The 21,359-nt window shown below is 39.8% G+C and overlaps 2 protein-coding genes across 4 annotated transcripts in view; both read right to left on the bottom strand.

The window, feature by feature from the left end:
• The window catches only part of SRPK1 (SRSF protein kinase 1), a 93,959-nt gene that overhangs the window by 50,534 nt on the left and 22,066 nt on the right, over positions 1-21,359 (bottom strand). For 2 of the 3 annotated variants that reach the window (XM_010389668.2, XM_010389667.2), the window contains 4 exons: positions 10,546-10,664; positions 8,588-8,696; positions 7,805-7,892; positions 6,523-6,610 (listed from right to left, as the gene is read on the bottom strand). In XM_010389668.2, coding sequence (XP_010387970.1) covers positions 6,523-6,610; positions 7,805-7,892; positions 8,588-8,696; positions 10,546-10,664 — 404 coding nt within the window. Of the gene's footprint in view, positions 1-6,522; positions 6,611-7,804; positions 7,893-8,587; positions 8,697-10,545; positions 10,693-21,359 lie in introns of all 3 variants that reach the window. The other variant, XM_030928422.1, reaches the window with a different exon arrangement.
• On the bottom strand, positions 16,083-21,123 carry LOC115896850 (40S ribosomal protein S17-like). Its single transcript, XM_030928423.1, has 2 exons — positions 20,847-21,123; positions 16,083-16,777 (listed from the first exon to the last, which is right to left on the bottom strand). The coding sequence occupies exon 2, from the start codon at positions 16,545-16,547 to the stop codon at positions 16,140-16,142; it is 408 nt and encodes a 135-aa protein (XP_030784283.1). The 5' UTR covers positions 16,548-16,777; positions 20,847-21,123; the 3' UTR covers positions 16,083-16,139.

Consider the following 21,359-nt stretch of genomic DNA (forward strand, 5'->3'; position numbering starts at 1 on the left):
TAACCCTATCACTTTGGGAGGCCAAGGCAGGAGGACTGCTTGAACCCAGGAGTTCAAGACCAACCTGGGCAACACAGTGAGACTCCATCTCTACAAAAAGTTTAAAAATTAGCTGGGTGTGGTGGTATGCACCCGTAGTCTGGAGTCTTAGGCAGGAGAAGCACTTGAGTCTGGGTAGTCAAGGCTGATGTGAGCCGTGTTCCCACCACCACACTCCAGCCTGGGTAGTGTGAAGACCTTGACAGAACAAGATCTTATCTCGGGGGGGGGGTGGGGGGGGGGGGGTGGGGAAGCTCAAAGAACTAAAGATGCGGAGAAAGTCAAGAAAACAATATATGAACAAAATGGAAATATTAATAAGGATAAAAAAAAACTAAAAAGAAATCAAAGGAATTCTGGTGCTGAAAAGTACAATAACCGAAATAAAAAATTAACTAGAGGGATTCAAAGGCAGATCTGGGTAGGCAGAAGAAAGAATCAACAAACCTGAAGTTAGGATGACGGAAATTATCAAGTGTGAGGAACAGAAAGAAAAAAGATTGAAGAAAAGTGAAGAGGCTTAAGGGACCTGTGGGACATCATCAAGCAGACCAAATATACACTGTGGCAGTCCCAGAAGAAGAACAGAGGAGAAGGCTGGGCACAGTGGCTCACGCCTGTAATCCCAGCACTTTGGGAGGCCAAGGCAAGTGGATCACTTGAGGTCAGGACTTTGAGACCAGCCTGGCCAACGTGGTGAAATCTCATCTCTACTGATACACAAAAATTAGCTGCGTGTGGTGGTGTGCACCTGTAATCCCAGCTACTCAGAAGGCTGAGGCAGGAGAACAGCTTGAACCCGGGAGGCAGAGATTGCAGTGAGCTGAGACTGCACCACTGTACTCCAGACTGGGTGACAGAGTGAGACTCCATCTCAAAAAAAAAAAAAAAAAAAAAAAAAAAAAAAAAAATTAAAGAAGAAACGGCCAGAGAGAATATTTGAAAAAAACAATGGTTGAAAACTTCTCAAATTTGATGAAAGACATGGATCCAAGAAGCTCAATGAGCATCAAGTAAGATGAACTCGAAGAGACCCACACCAAGACATATTATAATCAAACTTTTGAAAGATAAAGAGGGAATCTTGAAAGCATCAAGAGTGACTCTTCACATACAAGGGATCCTCAATAAGATTATCAGCAAGTTTCTCATCAGAAATTTTGGAGGCCAGAAAGCAGTGGGCCAGTATATTCGAAATACTAAAAGAAAAATAATGTCAACCAAGAATCCTGTATTAAGCAAAACAGTATTTCAAAAGTGAGAGAAAAATTAAGACATCTCATGTAAACAGAAGTTGATCGAGTTCATTACCAGATGTGCCCTGTAAGAAATGGTCAAGGGAGTCCTATAGGGTGAAATGAAAAGACACTAAACAATAACAAAGCCAGGCATCCATATGAAGAAATAAAGATTATCAATGAAAGTAAATACTTGAGTAATTATAAAAGCTAGTATTATTGTAATAATGGTTTATAACTCTTTTTGTTTTCTACATGATTTAAAAAAACCAATATGTCAAATAATAATTATTAGTCTAAAAGCTAGTATAACTTTGGTTTGGTAGAATATATATATATATATATATATAAAAATGATCCAACTATATGCTGTCTACAAGAGACTCACTTTAGATCCAAAGACACAAACAGATTAAAAGTGAAAGGTTGAAGAAAAGATTCCATGCAAATAGTAACCAAAAGAAATCAGGGGTGGCTATACTAATATCAGACAAAATAGACTTTAAATCAGAAAAAGTTGCAAGAGATAAAGAAGGACATTATATATATTAATAAAAGGTTTAACATACCACCAAGATATAACAATTATAGACATTTACATACTTATTAAAAGACCACCAAACTATATAAAACAAAAATTGACATAATTAAAGGAAGAAATAGTTCTATAATAATAGTTGATTTTAATGCCACTCTCTCAATAATGTATAGAACAAGCAGACAGAAGATAAGCAAGGAAATAGAGGACTTAACACAATAAACCAATGAGATGCAATAGTCATTTAACAGGTAGAGTTTCAGTTTTACAAGACGAAAAGTTATGAAGATGGATGATGGTAATGACTGCACAATTTTATGTCATGTGTACTTTACCACAATAAAGAAAAAATTAGACCAAAGAAGAAGAAGAACAATAAGAACAATAACAACAACCAGTAGTAGCAGTAGTAATAGTAGCAGCAGCAGCAGCAGACAAAAACAAAATAAAGCACAAGACATTTGAAGAGACTGAAACACTGACTAGAGAAACTTGTGACTAAAACTGGCCCCAATTTTTTTTTTGGTATAATAATTGCATTCAGGTTATCTTTTTATTTAACAAATCTTTTTGTCAGAGAATGCATCTTGTTCTGCCAGCCACACTGGAGTACAGTGGTGCTATCACAGCTCACTGCAGCCTCAAACTCCCAGGCTCAAGTGACCCTGCTGCTTCAGCCTCCCAAGTAGCTGGGACTACAGGCATGAGCTACCATGCCTGTCTAGTATTTTTTATTTTTGTAGAGACAGGGTCTTGCTATGCTGCCCAGGCTAGTCTTGAAAACCTCAGCTTCACAAGATGCTGGGATTACAGGCATGAGCCACAGTGACTGGCTAGGTTATATTTTAAGAGTCCTTGCCGTTTAGAAATGCATTCTAAAACAATTACGGATAAAATGTTTAAGACTGGCTACAGAATTATCAGGAGGTACAGACAAAACAAGATTGGCTATAAGTTGATAACTCCTGAAATGGGTAATGGATCTGTGGGGATTCGTTAAACTATTCTTACTTCTTTACATTTGAAATTTACCTACGATTCTGCTGGGAAAAAAATTTTTTTTACCCCCCCGTGGTGGAGTCTTGCTCTGTCACACAGGCTGGAGTGCAGTGGCATGATCTCAGGTCACTGCAACCCCCACCTCCCGGGTTCAAACGATTCTCCTACCTCAGCCTCCCAAGTAGCTGGGATTACAGGCATGTGCCACCACGCCTTGCTAATTTTTGTATTTTTAGTAGAGACGGGGGTTTCACCATATTGGCCAGTTTGGTCTTGAACTTCTGACCTCGTGATTCGCCCGCCTTGGCCTACCAAAGTGCTAGGATTACAGGCGTGAGCCACTGCACCTGGCCAAGAAATGTTTTTAAACAAGCAATTAAATAGGCTGGGCATGGTGGCTCACGCTTGTAATCCCAGCACTTTGGGAGGCTGTGGCGGGTGGATCACCTGAAGTCAGGAGTTAGAGACCAACCTCATCAACATGGCAAAACCCTGCCTCTACTAAAACTACAAAAAGTAACTGCGCGTGGTGGTGTGCACCTCTAATCTCAGCTACTCGGGAGGGTGAGGCAGGAGAATCACTTGAACCCAGAAGGCGAAGGTTGCAGTGAGCCGAGATTGAGCCACTGCACTCCAGCCTGGGCAATAAGAACGAAACTCTGTCTCAAAATAAATAAATAAATAAAAATTAAAAAGCAATTAAATAAAAAATTTATCAAGATTATTTAAAATGCAGATCACTTAAAAAGACTAAACATAAAATAGGATTGTAAAGCTATTCTCTTAATGTTTCTAGCTTTGATCTGCTTTTTATTTGTTGAGAGAAATATTACAATTTGAAAATGTTGTTTTAATTTGTAAGCAGTGATATTAAAATGACCAAACATATAGTAGCTTAAAAAAATATTTGATAGAACATCATAATCAATTGGCAAAAAGGAAGAGCCAAATAATTGGAGTGAAAGAACGCTAATGAGTAGCAATCAGAAGCACTGGTAATTGAAATCACAAGGTTACAGTTAAAAAAAATCTCTTGGGGAGACAGTGCAAAGAAAATAACAAAAGGCTGAAAATAAAAGGCTTACATTATTGAGTAAGCACATTAAGGGCACATTATGAATAAGAGCAGCTAGCAAAAAAGACAGCATATAGCATGAAAAAAAAAAGTATCCTAAAGACACAGGAAGTCATATAGGTAGACAATAATGACTGGCTAATGTCAACATTATACAGAGAAACCAACTGTCCTTCTTAATCATTCTTTTCCCCTCACCCTCCAGGCAAGTAGAGTGAGCCAGTTTACATGGAATTCTGTAAGAACTAACTTTCTAGTTTAGTGTCCTTTATATTTTAATATGAGAAACGATAGTGGTCTAGAGGAAAAAATGCCTGAACAAACATAAACACACGAATGTGAATGTACAGCTCTGTGTGGGTATATTATGTTGGGAAAATGGGTAGGAGCAGGAGAGTGACATGAGCCATTACTAACCCTTAACATAGTGTTCTGAGTTATATCCTTTCAATCTCTAATAGTAGTAAATAACGCAGGAGCAAAGATAGCTGGGAGATAAAGATGAAGAAAGGAAAAAACGGCTAAGAACAAAGGGAGAAAAGAAAATAGGGAATCAATGGACACAAGCTCAGAGAAATCACCTAGCGATGTTTGAAAAATATCTTGAGGGCAGGGCGCAGTAGGTCACACCTGTAATCCCAGCACTCTGGGAGGCCAAGGCAGGCAGATCACCTGAGGTCAGGAGTTTTGAGACCAGCCTGACCAACATGGAGAAACCCCATCTCTACGAAAAATACAAAATTAGCTGGGCATGGTGGCATGGACCTGTGATCCCAGCTACTTGGGAGGCTGAGGCAGGAGAATCACTTGAACCCGGGAGGCAGAGGTTATAGCGAGCCGAGGTTGTGCCATTGAACTCCAGCCTAGGCAACAAGAATGAAACTCCATCTAAAAAAAAAAAAGAAAAGAAAGAAAAGAAAAATATCTTGGAACTTGAAATTCAAACATACTAAGATATTTCAATAGTTAAAAAGCCTTCTTTGCTTAGTTAGGGTCAAATAAAGGTACTCAGCATTATTGGGGAGATTTGAGAGTATTTCTGTAGTTTTACTTGGAACTTTCACAAATTAGTAAAGAAATCTGGCACAATGACAAACATTACAAGATTAAATAATAGAAAAAACAGATATGGCCATCACGACACCCTGTGTGTGTTTTTTAAAAATTTCTTGGTTAGAATTCTTAATTCTTTGAAAACACAGAGAGAGAGAGAGAGAGAGAGAGAGAGAGAGAGAGAGAGAGAGAGAGAGAGAGAGAAAGCCATCTACAAAATGACCACAATAAGCACAAGATACTGTTTTAAGATGGTTGCAGCAGTTTTCCTTAGACATCTGGGGGATCTGTGATTTGTATTTTTCTAAGAAATGACTCAGAATTGACTTTAGAACAATAGTCTTTCCACATTATCAACTGTTTTCTCTCCTTTCCAACTTCCTTCCTGCTTCTCTGTTCAAATCTCTTCCCATTGTCTACATGAAACTACAGTCACATGTAATCCTGTCTCCTTTAAATAAAAAAAGATCAACAGCAATTAGGAATGTGCATTAAAGGAAGCTAAACATGCATGAAAAGTAAAATAATTTATGAAATGTCTTTATACATTTTAAGAATAGCTTATAAACAGGTATTTTAGAGTCTCCAATCTAAGTAAGATTCGACTTCATCATTTACTGAAAAATCTGATTGACCTTTATAAGCATAGCTGTTTCAACAACCTTTCAATTAGCTCACCGCACATCACTTTGATACCTGTGAAGAAAATCAGCTACGGTTCCTTCCAATTCTACAATTCTAAAAATCCAGACAAAAACATAAAACAAGTCAGTTTTTCATTATAACAGAACGCGAACAATTACACCCTTTTAGACTCTAAACATAAGCTACATTCATAGCCTCTTCAAAGTTGAGGCTTAGTATAATAAATACAATCATACCTTAAATTGTTTACCCAGTTTCTTCCTTTCTTTATCTTTCTCTTTCTTTCTTTTAGACAGTATCTTTTCTTTTTTTAAGACAGAGTCTGGCTCTGTCGCCCAGGCTGGAGTGCAGTGGGCTCAATCTCGGCTCACTGCAACCTCTGCCTCCCGGGTTCAAGTGATTCTCCAGCCTCAGTCTCCCCAGTAGCTGGGATTACAGGAGCCTGCCACCACGCCCAACTAATTCTTGTATTTTAGTAGAAACAGGGTTTCACCATGTTTGCCAGGTAGGTCTTGAACTCCTGACCTCAGGTTATCCGCCTGCCTCGGTCTCCCAAAGTGCTGGGATTACAGGTGTGAGCCACCGTGCCCGGTCAACACAGTATTTTTCATAATAAATTACTTCCCTTAAAAAGTTTCTGTGCTAACAAAAATCACAGAATCTTTACTTGGTGATACAAGGCATTTTCTAAAAGTTCCTTTTGATTTCGGTCTAATTGCCTGAAAAGGGGACAAAAACTTAAAGCAATATCCTGAAAAATCACACCACACAAAATCAGACAAAATTCAGATCTGTGTTCAGAAGTGTACAATAAAAGAGGTAATTTTATTATAATTTGCCTTGAGAAAAGACACCAAGGCCATCTACACAACAAATCTAGTTCCTTTCTTTGGGATTGGGATGATTTATTCTCAAATAGGTTTTTAAAAGGATACGTGTTCCATTAACTCCTGATATTTTAAAGTCATCTAGTAGTTGAACAACCATCTCTCTGTTTGGATCATTAGGGTCTGAATTGCGAACCTGTAGTGGGGAAGAGATAGTATTTAGCAAAAGGTAAAGCATGGAAATAAGCCAAATGGTACGGGAAGAATACTTACAGCAAATTAACTACAAGAAAGAGCTCACATAAATCTGTCTTTAAAATATACTAAAATTTCAATAGCTTTAATGGAGAAAAATCTTAGTCAATTCATAAGGGGAAATACAACCAACAGGAACTATTTTTCTAATTAAACTATTTTGCTCCCTGATATCAAAGTGTGGCCTCCAAATTAACTGCAGATTACCAGGCTATGAGGAACTAAGAAGCTTTTGCAGGATGCGAATCAACTATAGCACCAACAGCATTGTTTATTTCAGCTGACATTTTTTTTTTCATGGAAAAACTTTCTCAATGAAGAAAACAGTATGTTAATTTACTTTTGGGTAGGTACAAGGCTCCTAAACTTGTCACAAACGGACATTCTGAAAAGTACTGTCTTAAGCCAGGTGCAGTGGCTTGTGCCTGTAACCCCAGTTACTCTGAAGGCTAAGGCTGATCACCTGAGGCCAGGAGTCGAAAATAAGAAAAGTACTGCCATAGAAATCTCCTGGTGCAACATTCTCACTTTATGAATAAAAAATCTAAAACTCAGAAAAAAATGGTAACATGGAGAACATACCGGGGTAAAGGCGACCTAAACCCAGGGTTTTCTAATTCTGAGTTTAAGTTCCTTCTACCACAATGGCATATTCCTAATTTAAAACAAAATTAAAAGTACATTTTTGATAGAATTTATCTCAGTTTCCAGGTATAAATGGAATCAGTAAATACAGTATTTTTATATTATGTATTCTATAACATATTTGAAAACAAAAAAGATGCTATACATTTATTTACACAACTTTCCTTTTAACCATAGTAGGAAAGAAAAAACATTATGACAGTAGTTACCTGGCCTGTAAAACATGCTCAGTGGATATTTTTATTCATTTGAAAGGTTTTTTTTTGGTTCATGTGTGTAAGAGGAATTCTAATCATAGCATTTTCCACCAGTTCCCTACTACATGCATGGAATGTGTAAATATTGTTGTCTTCCTTAACCTCTTTAAGGATACTAGAACTTTATAGAGAAATTTATCCATGCTGAAGAGTCTCCACTTGGTGTGCTTTAATTCAATGAAACTTGATTTATTTATAATTCTTTGCATTCATACATATAATCTAATACTCACTGACTTCAGCAACCGGATTTCATCTAGTGCTGTTTCGGTGTAATGTTCAGCACTTTTAACTACTTTCATTGCCACAAATTTCTTCCCCCTAAGAAACAAACACAGGCAATTAAGACTACATAGCCTACCCTTACTTTAGGAAGCTAAGGTTTAGCTATAAGATGGTTAAAAATGACAAATACTGATTTCATCTTTCCCTGTAGCCCAAACACGCTACTTCTATGGGAACATCTGTACTTGTTAATGATGCTAACTGGCCAGATTTCATTTACAGGAAGAATAAAAAATCTGTTCTCAGATAATCTCAGTTGTTGAATATTTTCTAAGTTAAAATCCTTCTTTTGAATATCTCCCTGAATTTCAAGCAAAACTTCAAAATGAGGATAAATAAGGGGAAAGATAGTACCAAATTCCAAGTGTTCTGTGTATCTGTATACAGGTAAAAACTAAAAGGTTAATAGCTGTAGTATTTTCCCACAGGCAGCCAGAAGAAATATTTGGGTGAAGAGAAAACGATACAAAAAACAAAAAAATCAAACGACAAAAGCTTTACCAGCATTAATTTAATCACTCGTCTCTAAAGTAGAAAGGGAGATATATAATACTGATTCTTCATGAAAGAAAAGTGATTTCTCCAAGAATATAGAGACTATTGCCAACAACAAAATTCTGATAAATGAATCAGGCTAGAGATAGACTGAAGTCTGGATCAGCAGCGGAAACTCAGACCAACATATTTAGACATCATCTAACTAATTCTTTTACAGAACCACTAAAACTTACTGAATATCCCATGATAACCATACTGTTGAAAAGTGTCCCCAGCCTAACTTTCGGATCACATGATATCTCCCATTGAATAGATCTCCAATTTTCACAAGATGATAACCTCCTAGAAGACACGGGGAAATCAGAAAAACCAGGAGGAGAAACTGGTAAGAAAAGGCATTTTTACATCACATTTTTCAACATCTATATACCTTTTATCAATAAAAAGTTTCTTTTATACAATCAATTCAACAGAAGAAAACCTTAATAGTCAAATCAGCCATACAGTATTATTGAATTCATGTTATAAAAAAAGTGAATAAGATTAATGATTTAGATTGAGCCTACAACAGCCTCATCCAAAAATAATAAAAAGGTTGTATATCACAATATTCTTGTCTCTCGATAATCCAATAGGTTTATCTAAACATATATATCTAATATATATCTATTTACAATTACAGTCTCAGGTGTTTTTTAGGAGATAGAATAATTGTTTATTTAGCAAAAAACAAAACAAAACAAACAAAAACAAGTAAGCAAACGGGATTTTTGTTCCTCTAAATAAAAACAAACAGCCCAGGTGCAGTGGCTCACGCCTGTAATCCCAGTACTTTGGGAGGCTGAGGAGGGTGGATCATTTGCGGTCAAGAGTTTGACACCAGCCTGGCCAACATGGTGAAATCCCGTCTTCTACTAAAAATACAAAAATTGGCTGGTGTCATGGCGCATGCCTGTAGTCCCAGCTACTCAGGAGGCTGAGGCAGGAGAATTGCTTGAACCCAGGAGGCAGAGGTTGCAGTGAGCTGAGATCGTGCCACTGCACTCCAGCCTGGGCGACAGAGTGAGACTGTCTCAAAACAAACAAACAAACAAATGGCCAGGTGAGGTGGCTCATGCCTGTAATCCCAGCACTTTGGGAGGCTGAGGCAGGCAGATCACAAGGTCAGGAGATCGAGACCATCTGGCTAACACGGTGAAACCCCGTCTCTACTAAAAAAATACAAAAAGTTATCTGGGTATGGTGGCAGGTACCTGTAGTCCCAGCTACTCTAGAGGCTGAGGCAGGAAAATGGCGTGAACCCGGGAGGCGGAGCTTGCAGTGAGCTAAGATCATACCAACTGTACTCCAGCCTGGGCAACAGAGGGAGACTCCTTCTCAAAAACAAAAAAACAAAAACAATAAACAAACAAACAAACAAAAACAAACAAAAAACCCCAAAATTAGCCAGGCGTGGTGGTGGGTGCCTGAGGCACGAGAATCGCTTGAACTCAGGAGTCAGGGGCTGCAGTAGGCTGAGACTCCACAGCACTCCAGCCTGGGCAACTCTGTCTCAAAACACAAAACAAAAAAACCCCTAAAAAACAGAAAACAGAGGAAAGCCTCAAAAAAGCTGCCAACAGTGGCAAGAATCAAGGTATTTTCATATTTATCTTTCCCAGCTGAGAATAAGGGCCACGTTCTTCTCCTAGATGGTATAATACATTCCATTTTGTGTTCCTACCCAAAGACTCTGGAAAGTCTCATCAAGAAACAGAAAAGGTAACAGGCAACCTGATGACACCATTTAAGTGTCTGTAATTCCAGTTTAACTTAACAGCCATCACTATGAGAAAAAAGTAGTAAGAAGGTATTCTGTAAAAATCTATATGCCAAAATGTTACCATGGTTATATGTGGCTGATAGCATTGAGAAGGCTTTTACTTTCTTTTCTGTTTAACACAGCTCTGGAATTTTCTAAGGTAAATATGTATTATAACTTTTAAAGAGGAAAAAGGTAAAAACATTTAATATAAAATCAGGCTTTGGTAAATTAAGTCAGACTAAGAACAAATACTATTTCCTAAGTTTTAGAGAAAAGGATACAAGGAAACAGCAATAAAACTGTGTTTATGCTGACAGATCAAACATCCAAATGAGAAACTGCAAATAGATGGATCATGTCTCACTTCACACCTCCTTATGAACTTACCTTTACAATAATCATTAGGATCTTCCTGCTCATCATCATCAGATCCCAGAATCTCCTCTTCCTGCTCTGGTAGATCACTCTCAGAGTGGGGAGCAGAGCCTCGGTGCTGAGTTTCAGATCTAAGAAATGATACAAAAATGCCCATTCCATTTGGGCAGAAGAAAATAAGATATTATCAAATGCCGCCCTCCCCACAAAAAAACTAAATCTTCAGATAATACGAACAGAGTATTACCAAGTGGCCGCCTAGGAAAACATTAGCTGTAGTTTTACCTCATGTTAGAAAAATACTTTACAACTTCAGTACATGATAAATCTGAAAAATATTAAAAAGTACAAAGGAGAAAAATTACTTGAATCTCAATATGCAAACATAATCACTGATAAACTACTGAATCTTCTTCCATTATGTTGCTGTATCTTCATAAAAATATTTATCTGTAATCACATACCATATAAACAAATTTGCATCTGGCTTTTTCTATCATAAACTTTTTAAATTTCTATGAAATCTCTTAAATCTTTTTTTTTTTTTTTTTTTTTTTTTTGAGACGGAGTCTCGCTCTGTCGCCCGGGCTGGAGTGCAGTGGCCGGATCTCAGCTCACTGCAAGCTCCGCCTCCTGGGTTTACGCCATTCTCCTGCCTCAGCCTCCCGAGTAGCTGGGACTACAGACGCCCGCCACCTCGCCCGGCTAGTTTTTTGTATTTTTTAGTAGAGACGAGGTGTCACCGTGTTAGCCAGGATGGTCTCGATCTCCTGACCTCGTGATCCACCCGTCTCGGCCTCCCAAAGTGCTGGGATTACAGGCTTGAGCCACCGCGCCCGGCAGAAATCTCTTAAATCTTAACATGCAGGCTGGGCGCGGTGGCTCAAGCCTGTAATCCCAGCACTTTGGGAGGCCGAGACGGGCGGATCACAAGGTCAGGAGATCGAGACCATCCTGGCTAACACGGTGAAATCCCGTCTCTACTAAAAATACAAAAAAAAAACTAGCCGGGCGTGGTGGCGGGCGCCTGTAGTCCCAGCTACTCGGGAGGCTGAGGCAGGAGAATGGCGTAAACCCGGGAGGTGGAGCTTGCAGTGAGTTGAGATCCGGCCACTGCACTCCAGCCAGGGCGATAAAGTGAGACTCTGTCTCAAAAAAAAAAAAAAAAAAAAAAAAAAAAATCTTAATATGCAGGCTGGGCATGGTGGCTCATGCCTGTAAACCCAGCACTTTTTGAGGCTGAGGTGGGTGGATCACCTGAGGTCAGGAGTTTGAAACTAGCCTGGCCAATATGGTGAAACCCCATCTCTACTAAAAGTACAAAAAATTAGCCCAGTGTGGCGGTGGGCACCTGTAATCTCAGCTACTTGAGAGCGTGAGGCAGGAGAATTGCTTGAACCTGGGAGGTGGAGGCTACACTGAGACGAGACTGCGCCACTACACTCCAGCCTGGGCAACAAGAGCAAAAAATCTTAACATGCTTCCCTTAGAAGTATCACTGCTTACTTTGGCACATTCTGCTCAGTTGGACATTTAACTTATTTCTAATTTTTCACTACTAAAAATACAGTTGTTGAATACTTTTGGATAATCTTTATTCTTTAATTAGAATTATTTCCCTAAAATTAAACCACTAAGTGGGGTTAAAACATTCCTATTTATAAAAATAATATGTTAAATGAGGAAAATTTGGAAAACACTTGTTTCAAGACATAACTATTAACATTTTGGAATATTTCCTTCTAGTCAGTGGCCATGAATGCTTCTAATGATTTTTACATAGTATGACTGTTTCCCAAAAAGGTTGTACTAAGTTACACCCCCCCACAGCCACACATGGGCCTTTGGTATTTAAGTACTACCCCATTCTGAAAACTTAGCTTATTTGATAGGTAAATATTTCATTTTATAATGCATTAAAAAATTTACTGATTTCCTTCTCTATATGTCTTCAATTAGTTATATCACAATTTTTGTGCACTGAGAAGTTCAAGCAGCAGAAAAACCTGAATTTGTATTCAGGCTCTGACACATATTAGTTGCCTGTGTTCTAGGAGCTTTAAGCAAAAAAAGCAGGGTACCTCTGGGCCTCATGCTTGTAATCCCAGCACTTTGGGAGGCCAAGGCAGGTAAATCATTTGAGGCCAGGAGTTTGAGACCAGCCTGGCCAACATAAAGAAACCCCATCTCTACTAAAAATACAAAAAGTAGCTGGGTGTGGTGGCAGGCACCTGTAATCCCAGCTACTTGGGAGGCTTAGGCACAATAATCACTTGAACCCAGGACGCAAAGGTTGCAGTGAGCCAAAATCGCATCACTGCACTCTGTCCTGGGCAACAGGGCAAGATTCTGTCTAAAAACAACAACAACAACAACAACAACAACAACAAGAAAACAAAAGGCAGGGTACACAGCATTCCTTTCAATGGCTAAAGGAAAATACATCTTAAATTTTTCAGTATTTATTTACCTTTTCATCAACCTGTTTCATCAGATTATTTTTTCAAAAGATTCAATTAACAGAAAAACATTTTAATAGCAAAACCAGTTACATGCTATGACTGAGCTATTAAGACATAAGAAATACCTTGATGCGACTAAGGATTTAGATTTTTGGTGGCCATTCCAACCTTCCTCAATTCTTGATTTTCTTTTTAATCCCCCAGGGCACACAAAATTAGCTATAAAACTGCACGATTCAATGTTCATTGTAACTGAAAACATGTCTTTGGGAAATTTATTTAGTAATACACTGGCCCACTTTCCTAAGTGGAAATAAGGAGTCTGAATGAACAACAACATTCTCCAATTTGAGATTAAGATGGAATTCTGAAACAGATTCTCTGATTCAAACTTAACGAAAGTTAATGAAATGGGGCGGTTGCAGTGGCTCACACCTGTAATCCCAGCATTTTGTGAGGCCAAGGCGGGCAGATCCCTTGAGCCTAAAAGTTCAAGGCCAGCTTGGGAAACATGGTGAAACCTCATCATTAAAAAAAAAAAATGCAAAAATTAACCGGGCTTGGTGTGCATGCCTGTAGTCCCAGCTACTCAGGGAACTGAGGTGGGAGGAATGCTTGAAGCTGGGAGGTTGAGGCTGCAGTGAGTCATGACTGTGCCACTGCACTCCAGCATGGGCGACAGAGCAGACCTTGTCTCAAAAAAAGGGGGTGGAGGGAGATTAACTGAAGACTTGTATAATGGAGTTGACGTTGTACACTGCACAGCAGACAGGCTGGTATTTATCTTGCAGGGGAAAAAAGGGAGGTCTATTCTCTAAAGAAAATGAAATAAACTGAAAAGAACAAATGATGTTAGTGTAGATGATGGTACCCCAGAGTAAAGTTGTCCAGATTCTGGCATTCAGGGGGACCAAACATCACACAGGTACCCTCCTACCTATTTACTCTAAAGAAAAAGCTGGCCAGGCACAGTGGCTCATGCCTGTAGTCCCAGGACTTTGGGAGGCTGAGGTCAGTGGATCACGTGAGGCCAGGAGTTCAAGACCAGCCTGGCCAACATGGTGAAACCCCGTCTCTACTAAAAATACAAAAATTAGCCAGGTGCAGTGGCACGCACCTATAATTGCAGCTACTTGGGAGGCTGAGGTGTGAGAATCGCTTGAATCCGGGAGACAGAGGTTGCAATGAGCCGAGATAATGTCACTGTGCTCCAGCTTGGGTGACAGAGTGAGACTCTGTCTCAAATAAAATTAAAAAAAAAAAAAAAAAAGAAAGAAAGTAAGAAAGAAAAAGCCTTGCTAGGGACGTAGGGTTATCAATCAGGTCTCTAATGCCTCATCCATAAAAATAAAAGGTAACTAAGGATCATTGAACATTTGAGGAAAGTCCACAGCCCCAAAGAGAGAGACCAAGATAAGCAATTGGAAAACTGACCCTAGAGGAGAGATATGCATTCAGGAGATAGACAAAACTTAAAAACTAGTTAATATGAATAGAGAAATGTTAAATGATGCCCATTTCCATATAGACTATGATGCTGTAGTCTAAAAGATGAGTAAAGTCAGAAAGAAGTTTTAGAAAATAAAGTTGACCATTCCCTAAATGTAGGGGGAAAAAAATGTCCACTTATCTCATAATTGCCCATTATCCCGTAATATCTCTATTCAAGATAATAATGCTCAAAAAGAGATGAGACAAACACAATCAATCCAGAAGTTCCCACATCTGAATAATCAGAGTTGCGGAAAGAGAAACTTATGAAAATAGAAGAGATAAAATTATTAAAGAAATTCAAGAAATTTCTGGAGATTGAATGGAAGCTCCACTTAAATCATTATTAGGGAATTTTTAAAATCCCAGTGTTAAGAAGACTCTAAAGGCTTCTAGGAAAAAAAAAGCTAGAAGAGCAGTAATTAGACTGTCATTATCTATCTCATCAGAAAGCCAATACACTAAAAGACAATGAAGCAATGACTTCTAAATTCTGAGGATTTTTTAAACCTAGTCTAAGTTTCAACAGCATTTGAGAGCAGAATAAAGTTTTTCAAATATGGACAGACACTGAAACTTATCTCCCGTTCATCTTGTCTGAAGAAGTTACTTGAGGTCAAGAAAACAAAGCAGTAAAACTGAGAAAGAGGACATAGGATCCATAGGATTCTGTTTTACAGATGAAAAACAGAAGAGCCAAAAAGGAAGTTCCAAGAGCACAACTATAGAGAAGGCCTGAAAGGCATTTAATCTGACCTAGAGCCAGAGACCAGAGGGCTCTGAGATATTCCAGGGAAAAAAAACAAAGACAAGAAAGTATGCTTGAGACATACTTTCTGGAAGAATCTAACAATATGATAAAAAAGAGGTAAAATATGGGAGAAAAACGTTAATTACAAATTCCAAGAAACAAAATCTAAACAAAAAAAGTTACGTAATTATAGTCACAAGACACAGTCAAAATAACATAAATGCAGATTATTGATTTTCTACTTCAAAATCAACCCAATGATAAAGCACAAAACACTTAATTATGGCTGCAAACTAGAACATAAAGATTCTTTGTAAAGAGTGTAAAGGCAGAATTTAGGGGGCAGCTGGGAAAGAAAGAAAAGTCCACCAATATTCTCATGTTACAAAGTTAAAGTGCCTACAGTTGATGAAACCAAAAAGAAAAGTTGAGGCATATGCTTGTGTGTGTGTGTGTGTGTGTGTGTGTGTGTGTGTGTGTGTGTGTGTGTGTTCATTCACAGTTCCTGGCTCATAACTCCCACAGCCCTCATCAGTCTTTTTGTTATAACGTTGGGGTTCTTCAGGTCTCAAAAGCAGGCCTCAGAAAACAGACCTCCTGCCCTCTTTCACCTGCTCCTTTTTCTTCCCACTGAAGTAATGTAATCCTCCCGTGCCTTTCCATAAAGAAATTATCTGACCTACCTTATCTGATTCTGATTCATAAGATGCTCATTTCAGAGGTCCTGCCCCATACCTTGGGGGAAGGAATGATGCACAGAGAGGCCAAGAATCTGAACAGACAGGCCCTGCTGGGTTTCTATACTCAGTCTATTAGGTCGTACTCTTTTTGTCCAATCACATTTCTTTTTTTTTTTTGTTGTCCCAGATTTATTGAAAATAATATAGCACTGCAGAAAAAATTCAAACAGGTCCCCAAGGCGTTTTGAAATTCATCCCAACTGTAGGCTGAGTGACCTGCAGGTTGGACAGACTGCCGAAGTCCAAAAGCTTCAGCATTTCCTTAGTGTCAGGATCTACTTCAATTATCTCCTGATCCAGGGCTGAGACCTCAGGAACATAATTGTCTCTCCTTTCTCTCTCCTCTTCCTGCAGCTTGATGGAGATACCTCTTACAGGGCCTCTCTGAATCCGCTTCATCAGATGGGTGACATAGCCTACTATTTTGTTGTGGAGCTTCTTGCTGGGGATAATGGCGATCTCCTCGCACACGCGCTTGTTCGTGTGGAAGTCGTTGTCCAGGCGCATGTAGTACTTCTCTATGATGACCTGGGCCGCCTTCTTCACGGTTTTGGTGCGAACGTGGCCCATGTTGGCGGGTCCTTGGTAAAAGAGGAAGTCCAATCACATTTCTACACAGTTGTCCATGCTTTGTTCATGTCTATCCAATGAAGTCTCCATGAAAGGCCCAAGAGGATGAGGTATGGAGAGCTTCCAGACAGCTGAATAAGTAGAGATTCCCAGAGGGTGGTGCACCCAGAGAGGGCATGGAAGCTCTCTTAGGCCCTATGCATCTGTTCATCTCTATCCTTTGTAATATCCTTCATTTAAAAAAAAAAAACCAGTAAACATGTTGCCCTGAGTTCTGTGAGCTCCTCTAGCAAATTAATTCAACCCAAGGAGGTGTCACGGGAAATCCAATTTATAGCCAGCTGATCAGAAGCACAGGTAAAACAACCTGGGCTTGCAACTGGCATTGGAAATGAGGGAAGGGCAGTCTTGAGGAGTGAGCCCTCAATCCGTGGGGTCTCCAGGAAGACACTGTCACAACTGAATTGAATCAGAGGACATCTAGCTGGTATCTGCTGCAGAACTGATTGCGTGGTGTATGGCGGGGAAGAAAGCCTCACACATTTGGCACAGGAGTCTGTGTTCATTGTTGTGGTGTGAGAGCAGACAAAACAGTTTGAAGTTTTCCTACTCAAGGTATATTAAAGTTATAAAGTAATCAAAATAGACAATAACAAGCGTTGGTGAAGAAGTGAAAAAAAACTGGAACCCTTACACATTGCTGGTGGGAATGTCAAATGGCACAACCACTTTGGAAAAGTTTGTTAATTCCTCAAAATGCTAAATGTTAGAATTACCATATGACCCAGCAATTCCACTTCTAGGTATATACCAAGATATGAAAACATGTATCCACACAAAAAGTTGTACATGGATGTTCACAATGCATAGCTGTATGATTTTGTTACCAGTAGTGTTAACCTGAATGGGATCTGGTTAACTTGGAAATGCAGGAACTTATTATGAATTTTTTACCATAAAGTAAAATGCTGACTGATTCCTGGGGGCAGGGTGGAATATACAAATATAGCATTATTCATTAATAGCCAAACAGTAGAAATAATCCAATGTCCACCAACTGCTGAGTATCCACAAAACAAAACAAAATTCACATATCTATACATAAAAAGAAATGATGTGCTGATACCTGCTTTAACAAGATGAATGAACCTTGAAAACATTATACTAAGAGAAGCCAGCTACAAAAGACCACATAATCATAAGATTTTATTTACATGAAATGTCCAGAAAAGGGAAATCCACTGAGACAGAAAGTATATTAGCAGTTGCCAGGGTGAGTAAAGGGAGTAATGGTGAGTTACTATTAATGGGTTTGGAGTTTTCTTTTTTTTTTTTTTTTTGAGACGGAGTCTCGCTCTGTCGCCCAGGCTGGAGTGCAGTGGCCGGATCTCAGCTCACTGCAACCTCCGCCTCCCGGGTTCACGCCATTCTCCTGCCTCAGCCTCCCGAGTAGCTGGGACTACAGGCGCCCGCCATCTCGCCCGGCTAGTTTTTTGTATTTTTTTAGTAGAGACGGGGTTTCACCGTGTAGACCAGGATGGTCTCGATCTCCTGACCTCGTGATCCGCCCGTCTCGGCCTCCCAAAGTGCTGGGATTACAGGCTTGAGCCACCGCGCCCGGCCAGGTTTGGAGTTTTCTTACAGGAGAATAAAAATGCTCTAAATTTAGATCATGGTGAGCTATAACAATTCTGACTATATTAAAACAATGGAACTGTGCACTAGATGGGTGAATTGTGTGTGTGTGTGTGTGTGTGTGTGTTTGAGACGGAGTCTCACTCTGTCACCCAGGCTGGAGTGCAGTGGTATAATCTTGGCTCACTGCAAGCTCCAGTAGCTGGGACTACAGGCGCCCGCCACCACGCCCGGCTAATTTTTTGTATTTTTAGTAGAGACAGGGTTTCACCGTGCTAGCCAGGATGGTCTGGATCTCCTGACCTTGTGATCCGCCTGCCTCAGCCTCCCAAAGTGCTGGGATTACAGGCGTGAGCCACCACACCTGGCCTAGATGGGTGAATTTATGGCATACAAATTATGTCTCAATAAAGCTGTTAGATAACTAGGTCCAAATACAGTGCTTTATTGAGAGGAAGAGAGAGAACAAGTGAACTATATCTTCCTCAATCATAGAAAGAATTTATGGTAATAGCTAAAGCTGATGAATCAAGGAATAGCAGTAAGTATGCTGGAGACGTGACGTCTATCCAACTATTAATAAAATAAACAAAAAGCAATGGGTAAAAGTAGTTATTTTAGGAAGCAGGCCTATGTCTAGGGAAAAGGTGTGAGACAGAGGGCTGTGTAGCATTTATTTAATTAATTCATTAATTCATGCATTTATTTTTGAGACAGGGTCTTGCTCTGCTGCCCAGGCTGCAGCGCAGTGGTGCTATCATGGCTCCCTCCAGCCTTGTCCTCCTCAGTTCAAGTGATCCTCCCACCTCAGTCCCAAGTAGCTGGGACTATAGGCGTGCACCACCACGCCTGGCTAACTTTTAAATTTTTTAGAGATGTGATCTCACTATGTTACCCAGACAAGTCTCAAACTCCTGGGCCCAAGTGATTCTCCAGCCTTGGCCTACCAAATTGCTGAGATTACAGGCATGAGCTACCGCACCCAGCCTGTAGCTTCCACTGTGTATTCTATTGCAACAAATTAGAAACCTAAATGTCCAACAAGAGGTGAGTAGAATATATTTATTAGCTGCAAAGTCACCTATATCTGTTTATTTAAATTTGATTACCAATTTGTTCATATAAGGTAAAACCAGTAATTGCTAAAAGGATCATCTACTCAAGCCTCTTGATCAATACATTGCATTATGAATGTTTATTATATTTGAATATGTATCTATGCAATGGACTTTTAAAGTATTTATGGCAGCACAATTCTCAATTCCAAAGATACGGAACCAACCTAAGTACCCATCAATCAAAGAACAGATAAAGAAAATGTGGCATCTATACCCCATGGAATACCACTCTGCCATGAAAAGGAATGAAATGTCTTTTGCAGCAACTTGGATAGAGCTAGAGGCCATTATTCTAAGCGAAGTAAATCAGGAATGGAGAAAAGCAGATACTGTATGTTCTTACCTATAAGTGGGAGCTAAGCTATGAGGACTTACACAGGATGATATAATGGACTCTGGTGACTTAAGGCTGGGGAGAAGATGGGGGGGTTAGGGATAAAAGACTACATATTGGGTTAAGTGTATACTGACTGCTCAGGTGACAGGTGCACTAAAATCTCAGAAATCACCAATAAAAAACTCTTTCATGTAACTAAAAACCACCTGTACTCCAAAAACTACTGAAATAAAGAAATTATTTTTTAACTATGTATTACTATATTTTTTACAAGCTAATTTAATCACAAAAATTAGCCAGGCATGGTGGCAGGCATCTGTGATCCCAGCTACTTGGAAGGCTGAGGCAAAAGAATCACTTGAACTTGGGAGGTAGAGGCAGAAGAATCACTTGAACCCAGGAGGTGGAGGTGGCAGTGAGCCAAGATCATGATATTGCACTCCAGCTTGGGCAACAGAACAAGACTCCATCTCAAAAAAGTTAATTTATCATATTGCCAGGTTCTTCCAGTGTCAAGCATGCCTTCTTATCTGTTTTCCCTAAAACCTCCCTCTTAAAGCCCTTTGACCTCCAGTTCATATTAAAGCCTTCTAAACTCCAGTTCACATTTTCCAAAACAAAACAAAAACGTCAACAAATTCTACACAAACACCGGACACGGTGGCTCACGCCTGTAATCCCAGCACTTTGGGAGGCCGAGGCAAGCAGATCACCTGAGGTCATGAGTTCAAGACCAGCCTGGCGAACATGGTGAAACCCCATCTCTACTAAAAATATAAAAATTAGCTGGGCATGTTGGCGCGTGCCTGTAGTCCCAGCTACTCAGGAGGCTGAGGCAGAAGAATCACTTGAACCCAGGAGGTGGAAGTTGCAGTGAGCCGGGATCGCACCACTGCACTCCAGCCTGACGACAGAGCGAGACTCCATCTCACAAACAAAACAAAACAAAACAAAACAAAACAAAACAAAACAAAACACTGGTGATCTTTAATGAAGCACAGTTAGGCAACCACCACACTCCAAACAGATTTTTTTTCACAATGGCCTGCAAGACCTAACATGATCTGTCTCTTCATTGCCCCCTCCAACCCATCTCTCTATACATATCTTCTTAGGTCTGTGCTAAAGTGGCACCCTTTCAGAGAACTTCCTTGACTTTCCTATATGAAACAGCAGTCTTTGCCACATGCCCTCTGCCATTCCCCTTACCCTGCTACTTTTCTTCAGCACTTGACATTTTATTGTCTTCCTCCAGACACTCCCAGAATGTAAGCTTCATGAGGACAGCCTTTTTTTGTTCAATGGCGTATCCTAAATGCCTAGAACAGGGATGTATACAAGGTATTTCTCTTTCGTCTTTAGTTATTATTCATTCTTCAGTTAAAGTCCATTACACCTCTGCCCCCAACAGAACTAGACTGTGAAGAGCCTTAAATGTCAAGCATTGAAGCACTTTACATGGAAGGAAGTGGAGCCATTAGGGTGGCCCTACAAAAGAAATGCTTTAGAAAGATTCTTTTGGGGCTGGGTGCGGTGGCTCATGCCTGTAATCCCAGAGCTTTGGGAAGCCGAGGCGGGTGTATCACTTGAGGTCAGGAGTTCGAGTTAAGCCTGACCTGGGAGGCTGAGGTAGGATAATCGCTTGAACCCGGGAGGCGGAGTTTGCAGTGAGCTGGGATTGCACCACCACTACATTCCAGCCTGGGTGACAGAACAAGACTC

The sequence above is a fragment of the Rhinopithecus roxellana genome, chromosome 4 (genome assembly GCF_007565055.1).
Source record: "Rhinopithecus roxellana isolate Shanxi Qingling chromosome 4, ASM756505v1, whole genome shotgun sequence".
In the NCBI taxonomy this organism is placed as follows: domain Eukaryota; kingdom Metazoa; phylum Chordata; class Mammalia; order Primates; family Cercopithecidae; genus Rhinopithecus; species Rhinopithecus roxellana.